This window comes from Emys orbicularis, chromosome 6 (assembly GCF_028017835.1).
Source record: "Emys orbicularis isolate rEmyOrb1 chromosome 6, rEmyOrb1.hap1, whole genome shotgun sequence".
In the NCBI taxonomy this organism is placed as follows: Eukaryota; Metazoa; Chordata; order Testudines; family Emydidae; genus Emys; species Emys orbicularis.
Window position 1 is genome coordinate 135,674,082 of NC_088688.1, and position 18,492 is coordinate 135,692,573.

Sequence of the window (18,492 nt, forward strand, 5' to 3'; positions counted from 1 at the left end):
CTCGGTTGAATCGGCCTAAAGCCGGCCCTGCACACACACACACACACTCTCTCTCTCTCTCCCTCCTCCCCCCCGGGATTTCCTGGCTGCCCACAGACAGTTCAACCCCCCCCCCCATCACTACAGAGGCCACCCTGGGAGCAACCAGCGCAGTAGCCAACCGAAGAGGGGGTTTGGGGGGGGGTCTCGGCCCAGTCCCCCCCAGCTGCGGCTCGAGCCCAGGCCGGGCGCCCCCCCTCGCTCACACTTACCGTCTCTGCCTCATGCCCAGCGCTTCCCGCCTCAGCAGGCCCCGGAAGTGACGCACCCGTTGTATGCCAGGCGGGGGGAGCGGGAGACGGAGACACGTGCACGCGTGTGCGCGCTTCTGGCCGTTCGGGCGGTTGGAGCGCGGCGCGCGCGGGCCCCCGGCCGCCGCGCTGCTGACCGTCCAGGCGGTCAGAGCACGGCACGCGCATGCGGGGCTGTGAGGTTGCCCCCCCTCCGGGCAGGGGTCGAAGTCGGCAGCTGCGCTTCTCACCGGCTGGCCGGCTGGTCGTAGCGTGGCGCGCACGCGCGGGGCTGTGAGGTCGGCTCTGTCCCCGGGCAGGGGGCGAAGCCGGCAGCTCCCCCCGCCGCTCGCCCAAGGGCCGCACAGGGAGCCCACGCGGGCCGCATGTTGTGCAGGCCTGCACTACAGGCAGCCTGTCTGGGAGCTTGATGCTTGTTTCCCGTTTCTCTAGCCAGATCTGGGCCATCCCTGGCACAATTTGGAGGAGCCTGGGGGCTGATTTACACTATGCCACCTGGTAATGGTCCCCAAGGAACCACCTGCCAGATGGGGTCAGCTGCAGCTCAACACTCCCTCTCCACCCACAAGCAGGGCTGCAGAAGAGCTGTTGGGTGGGCACTGGGGACTGGTGGCTGGTCTCTGCTCCCTTTGTGCCGCCTGAGCAAAAGCAAATGCTCTACTGAAATCCTGCCACCTCTAGCACATCTGTGCTCTTCAGCTGGAAGCACAGCAGCATTGGCTAGTGCCTGCACCGACACCAGCCAAGGTATGATGCATGGTGAGAAGGGGGAAAGCAGATCTTCCAGAAAGGCATCCAGCCATGATCTGAAGACCAAGAGATGGAGAACCCATCACTCCCCTGGGCACCATCCTCAGTGCTTGTCCCTTTGTTCAGGCTGGCTTCAGACGAGGATGCTATACCCAAAACCAAGTCACTCACTTAATAGAAGACACTGAAGATGCCTTTGAGAAGAGCAAGAAAGCTGGTGATGTTCTGGAGGATCTGTCAGCTGCAGATGATACCGTCTGGCATGTGGGGCTGACCACTAAGTTGTTGCAGATGTTTCCCTGTAAGCCCATGATGTGCTTTATCATGGAAATGATAACAAATCAGAGCTTCATCTTGCCAGCTGGAGCATAGGTGCCGACTCTGTGGGTGCTCCAGGGCTCGAGCACCCACGGAAAGAAATTAGCGGGTGCTTAGCACCCACTGGCAGCCAAGCTCTCCCCTTCCCCCAGTGCCTCCTGCCCTCTGGCGGCCCCACCGATCAACTCCTCCCCCTCCCTCCCAGCGCCTCCTGCACGCTGCGGAAAAGCTGTGGAGGGGGGTGTTGAACACTCCCTGGGTGGAGGCAAAATCAGCTGGAGACAAAATCAGCTGGCTTAGACAGCTCTGTAACAGACTCCCACAAGGATCCGTTCTAGCTGCTCTCCTCTTCAACATACCTACTTACGACCTACTCACAAGAAAGGCCGATAAGTACGTATGTGCAGATGACATCTGTCTTGCTGACGTGGGTGACGATGTACATGATAGCAAAGGGTCACTCAGCCAGGACATGAATGCTCTGGACACAGAATGTAAGTCTCCACTGACAAAGGTAAGTGTGTCTAAGACAGTGGCCACAACCTTCCAGCTGAAGGATCCCCTGACCAATCAACCCCTTACAATCTGTGTTGAGGATCATCCTCTCCCTTTCCAGCCAGTTGTCTTTACTTAGGAGCCAAACTGGGCCACATTCTAATAAAGCGCCCCCTAGAGCATGTAAAGAAAATGATCACCTCCAGCACTGCTGTGATACAGAAGCTAGCGGGAACCTCCTGGGGAGCAGAGGCAAATGTTCTATGAACCTCGGTCCTGGCGGTGGTATTGAGAATAATGTGCAGCCTGCTGCACACAAGGCTGACAATGGTTCCAATAGATGCAAATGAGCAATGTGCACTTCCCAAAAGAGCCACCCAGCTTCAGAAGAAAACACCTACACCTGCAGTTGCTGCTGACTTGCCATGACTGACTTCACAAGATCCTTTTGTGGCGGTAGTTCATGCACCGCCACAGCACTGCTGGCCCAGTGCCAATCTCGGCTGACAACAGCATACCAGGGCTGACAGCTACGTCCTTGTAGTGTGGCAGCAACTCTGGGCTAGAGAGACAGGTATGCCAATGAATTTCAGAAGCCCTAACTTACGTCCACATGTTTGCAACCTGGGACGCAGATCCTGGACTAGGCTTAACTGGCTGGTGACTGGAACGGCCAAAGTGGCTGCCACCATGCAGAAACTTGGGGTTAGCCCCATCTTCACAGTGTGAGTGTGGGGCAGCAATGAAGACAGTCAACGTGGTGGAGGAGAACTCAGTTCGAAGACTGGAGGGTGGGCTGTAACTCCTGACTACCCGTGATGATGCAGCCATTAGATGGCCAAACAAGTAGAGATCGACTTGCGATGCATATGAAAGGAGATCATCCTACTGTTACAAATTTGTGCCTTATTTCTAATTTGAATTTGTCTTGCTTTAACTTTCAGCCATGGGTAGTTGTCATGCCTTTCTCTGCTAAATTAAACAGCCCTTTAGTATCTGTAAGAAAGTCACCTTTTGATCTTCTTGACATTCCCTAGTGAATCCTAGGGTGCTAGATAGAGGGCAACACTCCGACATTCAGATTCACCCTCTTCTGCAGCTAACAGCAAAATTTGACTATCAGAAAGAATTGCAATGAAACAAACCTTTCCAATGCTCAGAAAGGGTCTCTTTAGAAACTGGCCCCCTCCCTGCTACAGCTCTAATCCACCAACTCTCAGATCGGTGCCCAAACAAACCAAACCCATCATGGACGAGAGTCAGACTAGGTTCTATGTGCTTCGTTTAAAGGACACACTCGCATAGGATGTGCATTCATGTGCAGAAGCTGCGTGTACTGGGAATAAATGCAGAGACTCAGAAAGAGAAAGAAGAAAAAGCAGAAAATATTTCCTCTTTTTTTGAGTAGATACTTTAACACCCTCCCCACCCCTAGATCAATCTGGCCTCCGGTTTGGAACAGACAGATGGGCAGACTTTATTCTATAATTCCTTTGTAGTCACTAAGTAAATCCTACCAAACCCTTTACCTGTGCAGGGTAGACTTTGTAACCAAATCTTAAGCAACAGCATTACAATGAAAAGCAGAAAGCAGCATTTGTGAAGAAGGCAGTAACCTGTTCCACACCACAAATAAGGAGGATTAATAGTAGACAAGTCTGTAAGACTCTCCCCCCTGGAACTGGATCTTACCAGCAATATCGCAGAGTTCTGCATCAGACGCATTAGCCAGGGCTTCCTCCAGCTCTGGCTCCAGTGTTACTCGTTCCAAAACAGGATCAATTGGCTTCTGCTTGGGGACCCAGACTTTTCCTATAAATACAAAGTGATGTCAATGGCATTCTGGCTGCTGGCTCCTGTTTAGCGATCACTGAGTCAGATTTACTTGGTGCACAGATTCACTTCCAAAGAACTCTAGGTGAAATTCCCTGGAGTGCAGAAGGCTGGCAGAAGGACGTATACGGTGCTTAGTCCTGCTGCTGACCCTCTGCATGCAGTGTGTTCTGCCCTCTGACTAGCTTTACCCGGAGGATGAGTTATGGATCCTAGAGCAGTGAGCAAAGAAACCCTCACCAGAATTAGGAAGGCACAGGCGAGCAGACTCCAGAGCTCTGCAAATCCATCTCAGATTTATTCCAAATGGGCTCCTGCAACTGGCTGGGTCAGAAGTGACTTGCCTGACTTCTTAGGCCTGGGGATTTTATATATTTACTGGCCTCTCTATAACAACAGTACCTACAAACTGAACAACATTTATCAAAAACACAGCGCTCAGAGCTCATACATGTCCCGCCCTTCGCAGAAATATGCCTGGCCGAAGGCATCCAGCTAACTAGACCAGGACAGACCACAGCAAATGCACAACAGAAAAACAGACAACAACATTTAGCCAAAAGCCTAGCAGCCTGATCTGGAGCTGGCTCAAGCTCTGATCTGAAGGGCAGTCGGGGGAGCAAGTTCCAGAGGCAGGTCCTGCCCTTCCACTGACCTTGGAAACATAGCACCACAGCATCTCTCCAAGAGACCTCCGCTCATGGGTAACCTAGGGAAGGAGAGGCCTCAAGTTCAAAAGGGCTTGGGTAACCAATAACCCAGTTCTCCCGTGTTACTGTGAACCCCAGGCCAAGTTTGGATTCACACACAGTCAGGGCATTGCAGGCTCACTGCGACCACTGGCCATACTGGAAAATATCACTGTGGCTTACGTAGGAGTAAAGACAGGTCTCAACTGGGACTCCAAGCTCCCTCCCCAGGTTTCTGGAGTGGTGGTTGTTGATGGTTCAGACTAGAAAGCCCAGATCCAAACCAACCCCTGTGGTTCTGAGTTTGAGTTTTCCACATCCAATCTGGATTTAGTTCCAAGGCAGGAGAAGTCTGGTGAGAATCACTGATCTCATGAGATTTCCACCACTCGGGATCAAAAATCTCAGAAAACCAATTCACAAGGACTTGGACTGTCTAATCCAAACCCAAAGCCTCCCCTAGACCTAATCTGGGTCTGAGCACTGCCTTTTCACCAACTATCTAGCTGGTGTGTGCCTATGAGTCAACAGTGTGCCCTTGTTGCCAAGAAGGCTAACGGCATTTTGGGCTGTATGAGTAGGGGCATTGCCAGCAGATCGAGGGACGTGATCGTTCCCCTCTATTCGACATTGGTGAGGCCTCACCTGGAGTACTGTGTCCAGTTTTGGGCCCCACACTACAAGGATGTGGAAAAATTGGAAAGAGTCCAGCGGAGGGCAACAAAAATTATTAGGGGGCTGGAGCACATGAGTTATGAGGAGAGGCTGAGGGAACTGGGATTGTTTAGTCTCCAGAAGAGAAGAATGAGGGGGGATTTGATTGCTGCTTTCAACTACCTGAAAGGTGGTTCCAAAGAGGATGGCTCTAGACTGTTCTCAGTGGTAGCAGATGACAGAACAAGGAGCAATGGTCTCAAGTTGTAGTGGGGGAGGTTTAGGTTGGATATTAGGAAAAGCTATTTCACTAGGAGGGTGGTGAAGCACTGGAATGGGTTATCTAGGGAGGTGGTGGAATCTCCTTCCTTAGAGGTTTTTAAGGTCAGGCTTGACAAAGCCCTGGCTGGGATGATTTAGTTGGGATTAGGTCCTGCTTTGAGCAGGGGGTTGGACTAGATGACCTCCTGAGGTCCCTTCCAACCCTGATATTCTATGATTCTATGATACAGACAGGAAAGAGCAACCACACACATTCACAGGCACACTTCTCAAAATAACTGTGGGAGAGAGGAGAGCAGAGAGGAGGGCAGAGGTAGTTAAGGCAAATCAGGGGGCATGGGTAGAAGTATTGCAGCAAGAGGGAGAGAAGCCACAGAATGTGGGGAGCAGATGTGCATCGTCAGGGGAAATGGCACTAGGAGGGGCAAGTCTTACCCTGCAGATTAACAGGGCACCAGTGTACTCTAGAGTCTGGTGGTGCAGGGGATACCAAGTCGTAGAGAGAAAAAAACTGGAGTCCGAGGAAGTGTCTGAGTGAAGACCACAGAGACGGGCTAATACCTACGGACAAAAGAGAGGGCAGGGAAGGGTGCAGACAGCGCTGTGGTATCAGGAAAGACAGTGGTCCCAAAAGAGGGGTGTGGGGTGTGCCCAGCTAGTGCAGAACCCTAATCATTATGGGTCTACAGCAGCTGCCATCCAAAAATCTCAAAGCACTTTACAGACTTTCCTGAACGTCCCCTTGACACATGTCGCCCTCTACCTCACTCGAGGGGCTACAGAGGCTCCGAAAGTTGAGGTGACTTGCCCAGGGTCAGAGGCAGCCATAGGCTTTGCATCATGGCAGAGTGGGAAGTCCAGCTCCGGCCCTGAGTCCGGCTAGAGATCATTCTTCTTCCTCGAGGCACTGGGGACGCTTCCTGCCTGACTGCTTGGAGCCAGGTACCCTTTTCCTGGACAAGCTATAACCAGGCTGTGTGTCTGCTGGAGTGCAGCTGCCCACCAGCACAGCTGCCTTTCCCCAGCTGATGGAAGGAAGACAGGGGCAGGGGCTGGGAGAAAATGTTTGTTTGCTCTGATTTGCCATCTGGATCAGAGAGCTCAGCTACCTTTCTCTGGGAAGCCAACTGAAACAGCTTCTCTAGGTCACATAGGGGAGACTTAGCCAAGCAGGGACCCAGGAGAAATAAATGGGTCTTACCCTGTGTGGCCTTTTCTAACAACATTTGCTCAAACTCCAAATGCAGCATCAAATATGTGCAGCTTCCAAACACGTGCAGACACCTGGTGAGCAACACAGCTCACATCGACTGAGCAAATCACTACTGCAGGCCGAACTCAAAAGCGCCCGGCCAAAGGAAAAGCAGGAGCAAAGCAGCAGCGAGAGTGATGGGGAGAGCACAGGTCAGCAGAGCCAACTGGATTTCCTCTAGCGCCCAGCAGCACCCAGGGCAGAGCCCACAGCATGACCTCCAGGGGCCGCACTGCAGGAGAACCAGGCTGCGACAGAGTGACCTGTCACATGGGACACTCCAATTATGCAGTCCTCTCAGAGGCTGCTGGGCATGGGAGGGGTCTGGGCCTGGATAAGCAGACCCAGGGCCGGCTCCAGGTTTTCTGCCGCCACAAGCGGCAAAAAAAAAAAAAAAAAAAAAAAAAGCCGTGGCAGCGCAATCGCGCCGCTCCACTCTTCGGCGGCAATTCGGCGGTGGTTCCTTCGCTCCGAGAGGAGGGACTGAGGGACCCGCCGCCGAATTGCCACCGAAGACCCGGATGTGCCGCCCCAATAGTGGACAGAGTGCCGCCCCTTGGTATTGGCCGCCCCAAGCACCTGCTTCTTTAGCTGGTGCCTGGAGCCGGCCCTGAGCAGACCCACAGCTGGGGTTAGACTTGCTGGGGCACAAGGCAGAAACTAAGCAGTGGGCCCCCACCATGCCTCCTTAGAAGCTGAAGCCTGAGCCCCACCGCCTGGCGTCATGGCTTCCCTCCCTGAACATTCCTCTGCACCCCCTAGGGCTAGGGTTACCACCTTTGAAATGCAAAAATCCAGCAACCCCCACTCCACGAGGCAACTCCGCAACCCCCCCACCAGCCACTGACAGGAGCTGGAGAGCGCACACAGGCAGATAAGGTTGATATCATCCAGCTCCTCAGGCTGCTCTCTCGGCCCGTGCTGGCTGGGCGGGGGGAGGGGGGGGGCGGGCAGACAGCTACTGTGTTTTCAACAGTTCTGATCTGTTGTCGCTCAACACAGAAACTTTCACCATCCCAGTGTATTGGGAGAATAATGCAAATCTTTAGACCCACGTAAAAAACCAGCAGATTAAATTGTTTTTCTGGCAACCGGCAAATCCATAAAAAAACCAGCCAGGCCGATCAAATCCCGGCAAGGTGGGAACCCTGTCTGGGGGCCCCACAGTTTGCACACCTCTGCGTTAGTGTGATTTATTTCCACTATAGAGATGAAATTACTGTCATACTCGCATGACATTTACCCACAGAGACTTTGTAGCTATGATGTCAAGTATCAGAGGGGTAGCCGTGTTAGTCTGAATCTGTAAAAAGCAACAGAGGGTCCTGTGGCACCTTTAAGACTAACAGAAGTATTGGGAGCATAAGCTTTCGTGGGTAAGAACCAGTGAGGTTCTTACCCACGAAAGCTTATGCTCCCAATACTTCTTAAAGGTGCCACAGGACCCTCTGTTGCTTTTTGTAGCTATGATGTATCTTAGCTTCGTGGGGCCCCCCGTGGCGTGGTGGGGCAGCCCCAGCTCATTGCAAGGGAGGAGAGAGAAGGACGCGACCGTGCTCTGGAACAATGGTTCTCAACCTGAGGTCCACGGACTATATCTAAGGGGTCTGCGAAATAATTAGATCGAACAGAATTCAACTCTATGTACAGACAATAGATTTCCAAAGGGGGCTGCACCTCCATTTGACATTTTCCAAGAGGTCTGCAAATGAAACAGTTGAAAACCCCTGCTCTGGAAGCCAGAAGCCGTACCTAGGCCAGAAACAGCTTGCACCGAGCCGAACACCTGTGGGGCAGGCACTGTGTTTGGGGAGAGCGGGGCACCAGCTGGGGCTTGCCCCAGGAAACTGACGACTTGCTGTAGAGGTAAGAAATCTCTGGGGAAAAGGAACAAGACACTTTCGGCGTAGGTGATAAACAGAGCGCTGACACCCTTGAAGAACTATTCCCGTGAATTCGCTGGATTTGTTCTTTGTTTCCCCCCCTGTGACGGTCAGGTCATCTTAGCCTACCAGGTGATAGTTTGGTAATACAGGCAGAGAGCGCTCTCCCATTGCAATCCTTGAGCTTCCTGCTGCCTCAGGCCCACAACCACTCATTACTCCAGGTCCCCTGAAATCCCCCGGAGGTCCAGTGGGTAGGGACTCCCCTTTCTGCATCTCAGTTTCCCCTCCCACCTTTGCTCTGTTAGACTGCAAGCTCTTTGGGACAGGAATAATCTCAGACTATGTCTGTACAATGCTTAACACAAGGGGGCCCTGATCATGGTGGGGATCTCTAGTGCTACTGTAATGATGAACTCCCATGCCACAGGGGCAGGAAGAGGTGGGGTGGGGTGAGGGCTTGGGGGAAGGGGTGGGGTGGGGTGGGGCCTGGGGCAGAGCAGGGTCGAGCACCCCTGGGAACTTGGGAAGTTGGCGCCTCTGCCCCAGACTCCTCTGCCATCCCTATCTTCGGGGGCAGGTCTGTGGCTGCAGGGAGGGGCAGCCTCCCCATCAGCTACCCACCACCTCCCTTGTCAGTTCCGCCATCCTGACGCCTCCCGCCACCCATCCCAGGGCTGCTCCTCCTCTTACGCCAGGGCAATGGGGCGCCAGGGCTGCCCATCCTGCTGGCAGGGGGAGTGAGACCCTGGCGTTCCCAGAACCCTGGAGCGCAGCTGGAACCAGAGCAGCGGCCAGGCGACCGATGGGTCTGTGAGTGGGGGAGAGGGGTGGCAGTGCCTGAGTTTTCGGAGCGTAGGGGAACATCTCAGCATTTCCTGAGGGAGGGCTCCCCGCATCCTGTCCCGGTCTGCCTGCCTGGCTACATGCCTGCTGTGCAGGGGGGCTGGTATATAGTGGGGGGGCTAAGAGCCATTGAACCAAACTGTAAACCCTGCATAGGATGGAAACCGCATCAAGCCAGGGGGTGCAGCAGCCTCCCAGCACCCCTAGTTCCAGCACCTATGCTGCTGGGGAAGCTGGGCCTGTCGGGAGGTTGTCATCTCTTGCCAGCGAGAGAGTCCCCAGTCTGTCCTCCTGAGCAGTGAGAGCAGGAGTCCAGAGGCCTGCCCTGCACCTCGAGGGGAGATCGTCCCCCTCCCCGTAATGCATAGGGAGATCAGGGACTTCTCTCACTCAGGGCCGGCTCCAGGCATCAGCCGAGCAAGCTGGTGCTTGGGACGGCAGCTTGTACAAGGCGGCATTCCGCCCAATCCTAGGGCGGCACGGCCGCTTTTTTTTTTTTTGTCCTCTTCCTTCCCTCCCAGCCGACCGGAGCGGCATGGAGGCCACCCGGCAGGCAGCGCGGCGGGAGGGGCCGCGTGGCAGCGCCCTGCTGAAGTCCTGGCCGCCCCCCTTCTCTCTCTCCCCCACCGCTCCCTCCCCCTCACCCCCCGGGCACATCTGCCGCGCTGCAGGGTTTTGTTTTGTTTTTTGCTTTGCCGTTCTGGCCGCCCATTTTTTTTTTTGCTTGGGCGGCCAAAAAGTCAGAGCTGGCCCTGCTCTCACTGGCCAGAAGGGTCAGTCACCCCGGAGCAGCCGTGCTTTCAGCATTATACAGCTAGTGTCAACCGAGAAGATAAAGGGGCAGACTTTCAAAATGCTGCTGCAGGGAGGGGTTTGTTTCAGCTCTTGTGCTGGAGGATCTTGTGGCCAGAGGGTCGCAGGGCGGTAGTGCAAGGGGAGAAGTCACGCACAGCACACAGAGAACCAGGACGCGTTTGGAAAACGGGCCTGGCAAAGGAGATCGCACGCACCGAGCTCTCAGCATGGAATGTCACCCAGCACTATTTCTGTCCTCTGTCTGAAGGCAGGGTCAGCAATGCTACACTAACTGAAAAGGAGAACAAAGACTGCGCTGCCACAGCTGTTAAGAAGCAGAGCACAGCCTGAATGTGGCTATATTTAGGCTGCACAAAGAAGCAACTACGTTGTGCTGTCTCTCAAGATGAAATGGAAAGCCACAAGGTGCTATGCATGGTACTTCATGGAACGGCCCGTTTTCACTTTCCATTCCATGTGTGATTACACTGAAACAAGGGGAAGGAGTTTTACTGGGCTACTGTAGCCGCTCTGGCAAAAATAAAGTGTCTTGTCTGTTCTCGTAATAGCACTTTGGTTTAGGAGCATTTTAGATTAAAATGGCTGGAAGGCATTGAGTGATTGACAATCTCAGCTCTGAGCTGATATATACAATTAAAACTGCATCACTGTTTTCTTTTTCCACTAGAAGTCTGATTTCTTGCCAGCATTGAGCCGAGAGGATAAATATACATAAATTGTGTTGGAACCATACAAAGCCCATGACCTGTCCCTGACTTTTATTAACAATAATAGTGACAAAATGGGGCTGAGCCCCAGCCCCGCTGCAGGAGGGGAAAGGAGGGGGGAGTCCAGCACTCGCTGCTACTGCGGCTGGGAGCTCTGGACTCCCTCAGCTGCCCGCTCAGGGGACCCTGCTGCCTGGAGCTCTGGGTCGCCCTGCTGCTCACAGCGGCTAGGAGCTCTGGACTCCCTCAGCTGCCCGCAGTGGCTTGGAGCTCTGGTTCCCCTGGCTGCTTGTGGCTGCTGAGAGCTCAGGGGACCCTGCTGCCTGGAGCTCTGGGTCGCCCTGCTGCTCACAGTGGCTGGGAGCTCCGGGTCCTCCCATCGTGTCTAGGAGCTGCAAGGACCCCACCCTCACCCATGGCAGCTTGGACCTCCGGACCATGGTGGCTGGGAGCTGCGGGGGGCCCCACTGCTCATGGCAGCTCAGAGCTTCAGGGCCTCAGTCAGCTGACAGCTCCAGCCCCCTGCACCGAGACTGAAGTGGAAAATGTCACGGAGGTCACAGAAGTCATGGATTCCGTGACTTCTGTGACTTCACTGACATAATCTTAGCCTTAGCAATCATGCACAGTACTCTTATTTAACAAGGAAATTACAGCTGTTCAAAAACATTCCGATGGGATAACATTCTGTCAGAATATGCAGTTCTATCAAAATGCTTCCCAAAACTGACATATGCAGTGTTGTTGTCGCCATGCTGGTCCCAGGATATGAGAGAGACAAGATGGGTGAGGTAATATCTTTTATTGGACCAACTTCTGTTTCACCTCAAATTTAGCTGCAACCTCTGAGTACGTTTCCCAGATTTCAAGAAGAGCGCTGTGTAAGCTAAAAATTTCATCTCTCTCACCAGCAGAAGTTGGTCCAATAAAAGATATTACCTCACCCACCTTGTCACACAAAATTGAATAATTTTTGCCGGAATTTCATTTTTGAAGAAAACCAGGGAGAAAAGTGTTCTGACAATGTCAAAACATCTCATTTCCATTTTTTATGTTGTTTATTTTGTACTATAATATAAAATGTTAAAGGCAAAATAGAAACCGAATGTTTTGACTGACAGGAAACAAATTTGTTTAGGAATTTTCCTTTGCATAGAACTTCAAAATGTTCAGGTTTGTTCCAATCTCAATTCTTCTCACACGCACACGCACATGCACACACACACACACACACACACACACACACACACTCTACTCATGGATCTATTTAAACTTGTCTAGGACAACACTAGCTTTTCAGTGCCTGTTGCTAGTATCCTTTTCAGTACCATGGGAAGGGAGCATGTCTAGTGATTGAACATAAGAACGGCCACACTGGGTCAGACCAAAGGTCCATCCAGCCCAGTATCCTGTCTTCTGACAGTGGCCAATGCCAGGCACTCCAGAGGGAATGAACAGAACAGGTAACCATCAAGTGATCCATCCCCTGTCGCCCATTCCCAGCTTCTGGCCGTCAGAGGCTAGGGACACTCTCAGAGCATGGGGTTACATTCCTGTCCATCCTGGCTAATAGCCATTGATGGACCTATCCTCCATGAACTTATCTAGTTCTTTTTTGTACCCTGTTATAATTTTGGCCTTCACAACATCCTCTGGCAAAGAGTTCCACAGGTTGACTGTCCGTTGTATGAAGAAGCACTTCCTTTTGTTTGTTTTAAACCTGCTGCCTATTGATTTCATTGGTGACCCCATAGGTGCTGGAACTAGGGGTGCTGTGGGTGCTGCCACACCCCCTGGCTTGAAGTGGTTTCCATTCATATGCAGGGTTTACAGTTTGGTTCAGTGGCTCTCAGCACCCCCACTATACACATTGTTCCAGCAAACCTGGGTAACAGCGGTTCTTGTGCTATGTGAAGGAGTAAATAATACCTCCTCATTCACTTTCTCCGCACCAGTCACAATTTTATAGACATCTATCATTCCCCCCCCGCTCATTGTCTCTTTTCCAAGGTGAAAAGTCCCAGTCCTTTTAATCTCCCCTCTGTGACGTTGCACTCTGTATGATTTTATGAAAATATGCTAATGCGTGTGAATATAATGTAACTGGAATATGCTTCATGCAAAAGGTTTCTTTTAAGGTATCATTACAAAGCTTATAATTTACTGAGTGTGGTTATTCTATTTGTATGTATGTATCATTCTTGTATCTGAAACTAGAAATATGAAATATAACTCTGAGGGCCTATTGTAATTATGCAAAGTGTGGGCCATTAATGGCGGTGTGGAATTTTGATGACTCCCATTAACCCGGACAATTGACTGTAGATGCCTCTGTTTACTTGTAAGACTTCCTGTATACTTGTGTGCTGGCAAGTGGGCAATGAAGTCTTACAGTGACATGTGATCATGTCGCCTGAACTGGAATCCATCTTTAACCTGCTGCTTTTCCATTTAGAAGGGGGGTGGGAACCCAGAGAGGGACAAAGGATTCCCGCCTTGTGCAAAAGATATATAAGGGGATGGAACAGAACAAAGGAGACTGCAATCATGAGAAATCCCTTAGCTACCACCTGAGCTGGAACAAGGACTGAACCAGGAGAAAGATTGGGCCCAGACTAGGAAGGCATCTAGTGTGTAAAAGAAGCTTATTGGAACATCTCTGAGGGTGAGATTTCATCTGTAATCACTTTCTTACTCTATTAGGCTTAGACTTGCGTGTTTTATTTTATTTTGCTTGGTAATTCACTTTGTTCTGTCTGTTATTACTTGGAACCACTTAAATCCTATTTTTTGTATTTAATAAAATCACTTTTTACTTATTAATTAACCTAGAGTATGTATTAATACCTGAGGGGGGGTGGGGGGGACATACAGCTGTGCATATCTCTCTATCAGTGTTATAAAGGGCAAACAATTTATGAGTTTATCTTGTATAAGCTTTATACAGGGTAAAACAGATTTATTTGGGGTTTGGACCCCAATGGGAGTTGGGTACCTGAGTGTTGGAGACAGGAACACTTCTTAAGCTGTTTTCAGTTAAGCCTGCAGCTTTTGGGGGTCGTGATTCAGTCCTGGGTCTGTGTTTGTAGCAGGCTAGAGTGTCTGGCACAACCAGGCAGGGCACTGAAGTCCCAAGCTGGCAGGGAAAACGGGCTCAGAGGTAGTCTCAGCACATCAGGTGGCAGTTCCCAAGCAAGTTTCTGTGATCCAACCCGTCACACTCTCCTCATCCAGAAGCTGTTCAATACCCCCGATCATTTTTGTTGCCCTTTTCTGAACCTTTTCCAATTCCAATATATCTTTTTGGAGATGAGGCAACCAGATTTGCACACCGTATTCAAGGTGTGGGCGTACCATGGATTTATATAAAGGCAATATGATATTTACTGTCTCAATATCTAGCCCTTCCTAATGGTTCCCAACATTCTGTTCACTTTTTCAATTGTGGCTGCACATTGAGTGGATGTTTTCAGAGAACTATCCACGACTCTAAGATCTTTCTTGAGTAGTAACAGCTAATTTAGATCCCATCATTCTGTATGTATAGTTAGAATTATGTTTCCCACTGTGCATAATTTTGCACTTATCAACGTTGAATTTCATCTGCCATCTGACTTATAGTTCCCTGGTTAGAGCAGAGAACTAAAGTCAGGATTGTCCAGCAAGTGCATGCAACTTTTGGGTTCTATTCCTGGTTCTGTCACCTTGGGAAAGTCACTTAACATCTCTGTGTCTAAATGGAATATAAATACATATCTACCTCCCCAGAGTGTTATAAATAGTTTAACTAGCTGTAAAGATCATTGGAAGGAATTATAATTCCTAATACCTCAGACTCTGGAAATGCTAAATACCTATAATACATTCCCCCTGCACCACTGTAATAGTGTTCCCTATTGTCTTATGGAGGCATGTTGGCTAGTTAAGGTTGTGCTGTGACTTGATACTTAAAGCATTTTAATCCTTCTATTTTACACCATAGCCATTGAATTTAGTCTTTCCATTTATCATCATACCTCTGCCAAGGACAACGGCATTTTCCATGGTATTTTTTCACTAAAATGTACTGACTATGGCAGAGGAAAGAGGCCTGAGCCCTCTAATGCACACAGATCAGCGCCAGAGCACAGGAATAGGGCAGCTTTCAGAGCCAGCGCAGGGGAAAGCTGACAAACTGCTCAGATCCACCAGCACTGCCCAGCCAACCCCCAACTCCCCAGCTGCATTCCCACAGACATGCCCACTGACTAGATGCTGTGGGGAGGGAGTGGTGGGAGCTGAAAGGGGTTTCTGCTGGATGGGGCCATGGTTTGGAGGGAGAAGTGAGACCAGAGAAGAGCTGCATGCTGAGGAGCCACAGGGAATTCATCAGAGCCATGGGGGAGTATGGGCAGAATGGGACTGGGCCGGGGCAGAGGGGGATGTTCAGTGAGGTTATGGGGCAGGAGAGGGGACATGCAACCACAGAGGAGCTGAGCTCCAATGGGCTTCCTAAGGGTCAGCAGAGGAAAGCTGTTCACCACCACTTCCCCAACCCGTGCCCACTAACCAGAAACCCTGCTCTCTTTCTTCCATAATGCCCACATAGCCTTTCTGCCCTACCCATAACCCCTCAATACAGCCCTGCTCCCCGCATCCCCTTTACCCCAGCATCTTACTGCTCCTTCTACAAGTACCCCAGTCCTAGGCTCTGCCAGCGCACGTGTCTCTGTAATTTACAGCTGATATCAAGTGAAGGTTGGGCATTGAGTGCACAGTGGCTGGCTGCCAGATGGCTCTGAAAGGGCATTTTCTGAGGAGGCTGGGTGCTGGGAGGGAAGGCATGCCGGAGGAGGCTTGTGTGGACATGGCTACTGAGCTAGCTGGTGATTTCTGGGGTTTAGTGAATGCACTGCTAGGAAATGAACCACAGTGATGTTCCTGACGGAGGTTTGGTGTGGGAGTATTAACTGGTGCTCGGGCAGTCCAGGGCTGAACGTGCCAAATGAAGGGCCTTCCGCCTCGTCCTTTGGGGGCTTATTCCACAGGCGAATAAATCCCATTGTGGAGACGTTTATAGTGATATTCCCTCTTCGTTTCATCCCACTGATCCTAGTTATAACCCCTCGGTTGCACCACAGCATGTTGTTGCAGCCTTGTGCTTCCACCCTTCATGTATTTGCAGGCAGTTATCACGATCCCCTTTAGTGTTCCCTTAGCCAAGCTGCACGTAATAAGCTCATTTAATCTTCCCTCCCCAATACATTCCCATAGACCCAGAACCAGTCTGTTGTTTTGTTGAACTCCCTCCAATTTGTGAGGATCCCCCTGGAGACACGGCACCTGGAACTGGGTACGTTATTCCACGTGCCGTCACTCCAGAGGCCAGCAGACAGAGGCCAACGTTCTCCTAAACGGGCACCTAGAGTTAGGCTTCTAAACCCATATCCCGTCCTCTCAGAATGAATCATTATGGGCATCTGTTTCTCTGCCAGCAAGGCCCTCACCTACGGCGTCCTGCAAGGCTCAATCGTGTTCCCAAAGCCATTGGGACAGCTGATGAGCCAATACAGGCCCATGTGCCAGCAGTATGCAGATGACAGCCAGCTCCAGGTCTCCTTCCCAACAAGTGTAAAGACGCCATCCCTCGGCTCGCTCTGTGCCTAGCGCCAATGGGTGGCTGGCTGGAGCCAAGCCCATGCAACACTCAGGACGCTGACAGGAAGAGGGAAGAGCTTTGAGGACCTTGATACGTGGTAGAGGAAGAACTGGCAGGACTTGGACAGTCTAGAGGTGGAGGAAGGAAAAGCTGATCCCCACATCAAGGGCTCGGGGATGGGGGAATTGGGGGCATTTTCACCAGTGGCATTGGACGGGGGAAACAGAAGGCTCAATAGGAAAAATAAGGAGTGCCGTTTTAGCCATATTGTGCTAAGCTGCAGGTTCGGTGTTCGGGGGAGATGACAGAGCGAGAGCCTGGCATGTGGGACTGGTCAGCCAGGGTCAAGAGTGGAGGGGAACATCTCCGAGTCATCAGCACAGAGACTGCTTGAAACTATACAAGTGGGGTCGACCAGCCAGGGACAGGGCACATTGGGGACGAGGCCCCAGAACTGTGCAAGTCCCACAGGTAGTGGGAGAAGGGAAGAGGACCCACCAAGGAAGCAGTCGGGGTAGGAGGAGCGAAGAGCAGTCATGCGAGCTGAGGGAGGACAAGGAAGGAGTGAGCAATGCTCTCACACAGGAGTCAGGGAGGGTAGAGCTGTAATTTTCCTGTGTGTGCTGCAATCTCTCACCCACACACAACTGCTTCCAAGAGCCTTGGCTTGGTCTACGTGACCAAATCTGGCTCCGGGTGCCAGTCTGGCATCTGCCTCTGCCACCAGCTGGTGTTGAGAACAGCTGTCACGCCGGTGGGATCAGCACCAGCAGCTTGGAGGCTGCTACACTCTACATCCAGATCTCAGCCCCAGCCGTTTCCGTCGTGTACATGGGTCACGCTCGTCCTCCTCTGGACTGACTCACGCCACACAGCAGCCCTCACCCGAAGATCTCTGTGTGCCCCCGGGATCCTCTGCACTACAACACGTGTTACAACCAAAGCCACATGCAGCCATACCTCTCTTTTCCCCTGTGAAAGGGACCAGGTCTTCTCGATCTTTCATATCTTTCGCCTGCTTTTCTAGGTGGTCCAGAAGCTCGTCCCTTTTGAATGGGCCAGTCGGTGTCTTTTTGGTCTGGTCCCTCTGTCTGAGTCCCACAGGCAGCAGGTCATTCTGGATTCAAAGAGCAGGACACCAAGATTAGCTATTCAGATTAAAACAAACGACTCCATCATCTTTTCTCTCTCTTTTATTGAATTGTTTTCTTTGGGCACATCAACCAACTTGTCTTGCAAATGGGAAAATGAATTCATTGTTGAACTCCACAATTGTATAGTTCCAACACAATTTATGTACATTTATCCTCTCGGCTCTCTGCCAGAGCACCCAGTCGCTGAACTTGGACTTGCTATTGCTACTGAGTGCAGACCAGAAGTTCTCTCTCCCCCCTCCCTTTAGGTTATAATGGTCTTTGCCTGACCTCTACTCCCAGTTTACTACCTTGATCTATTTATCCATCAAGGGCCAAATCCTGCTCTCACTTGACTCATGCGAGGGAAGCAAGCAAGCTTTGATTCCCCCCTATCCTCGTGTGTCAGTTCCTTGCTCAGCCTGAGGAGTGAAGAGAACAGGACCACACCAGAAGGAACCTGCTGCTCAGAGGGAGTTAAGGGGGACAGTATGGAGATCTGGAGCCCATGTAGACTGGGGCTTGCATCTGTCAGAGGCCTATTTTTGAGCCAAGTTGGCTTGGCCCAGAAAATGTGCAAATTTGGGGTTTGACACATTTCCAGTTTGAAAACAGCCATGTCGGTGAATTACATGGAACAACAGAAAAAGAGCATCAGGAATATAAAATCACCTGAAAGGAAATGACATGACAAATGTACAATGAGGTTTCACACACATTTTCCCCTCCCCAATGTTTTGCATAGCTCTGAGAGAGAGCCAGTTACCTGCAAAGCTTTGTGGGGAAGGTCATTTTAGAAATATTGTGTCTATTATCTTACTGCAGAATAAAAATGTTATAGACCTTATGCCTTTTTAATAGTAACTACATAGTATGCAGCCATTGTAGCCGTGGTGGGTAGGCAGC

At 51.3% G+C, this 18,492-nt stretch overlaps 1 protein-coding gene across 1 annotated transcript in view; it reads right to left on the bottom strand.

Annotated features, from left to right (window-relative positions):
- Positions 1-18,492, bottom strand: part of TMOD1 (tropomodulin 1) — a 77,583-nt gene that overhangs the window by 39,433 nt on the left and 19,658 nt on the right. Inside the window, exons 2-3 of the mRNA XM_065406330.1 lie at positions 17,414-17,570; positions 3,546-3,665 (exon numbers count right to left, since the gene is read on the bottom strand). Coding sequence (XP_065262402.1) covers positions 3,546-3,665; positions 17,414-17,570 — 277 coding nt within the window. The remainder of the gene's footprint in view (positions 1-3,545; positions 3,666-17,413; positions 17,571-18,492) is intronic.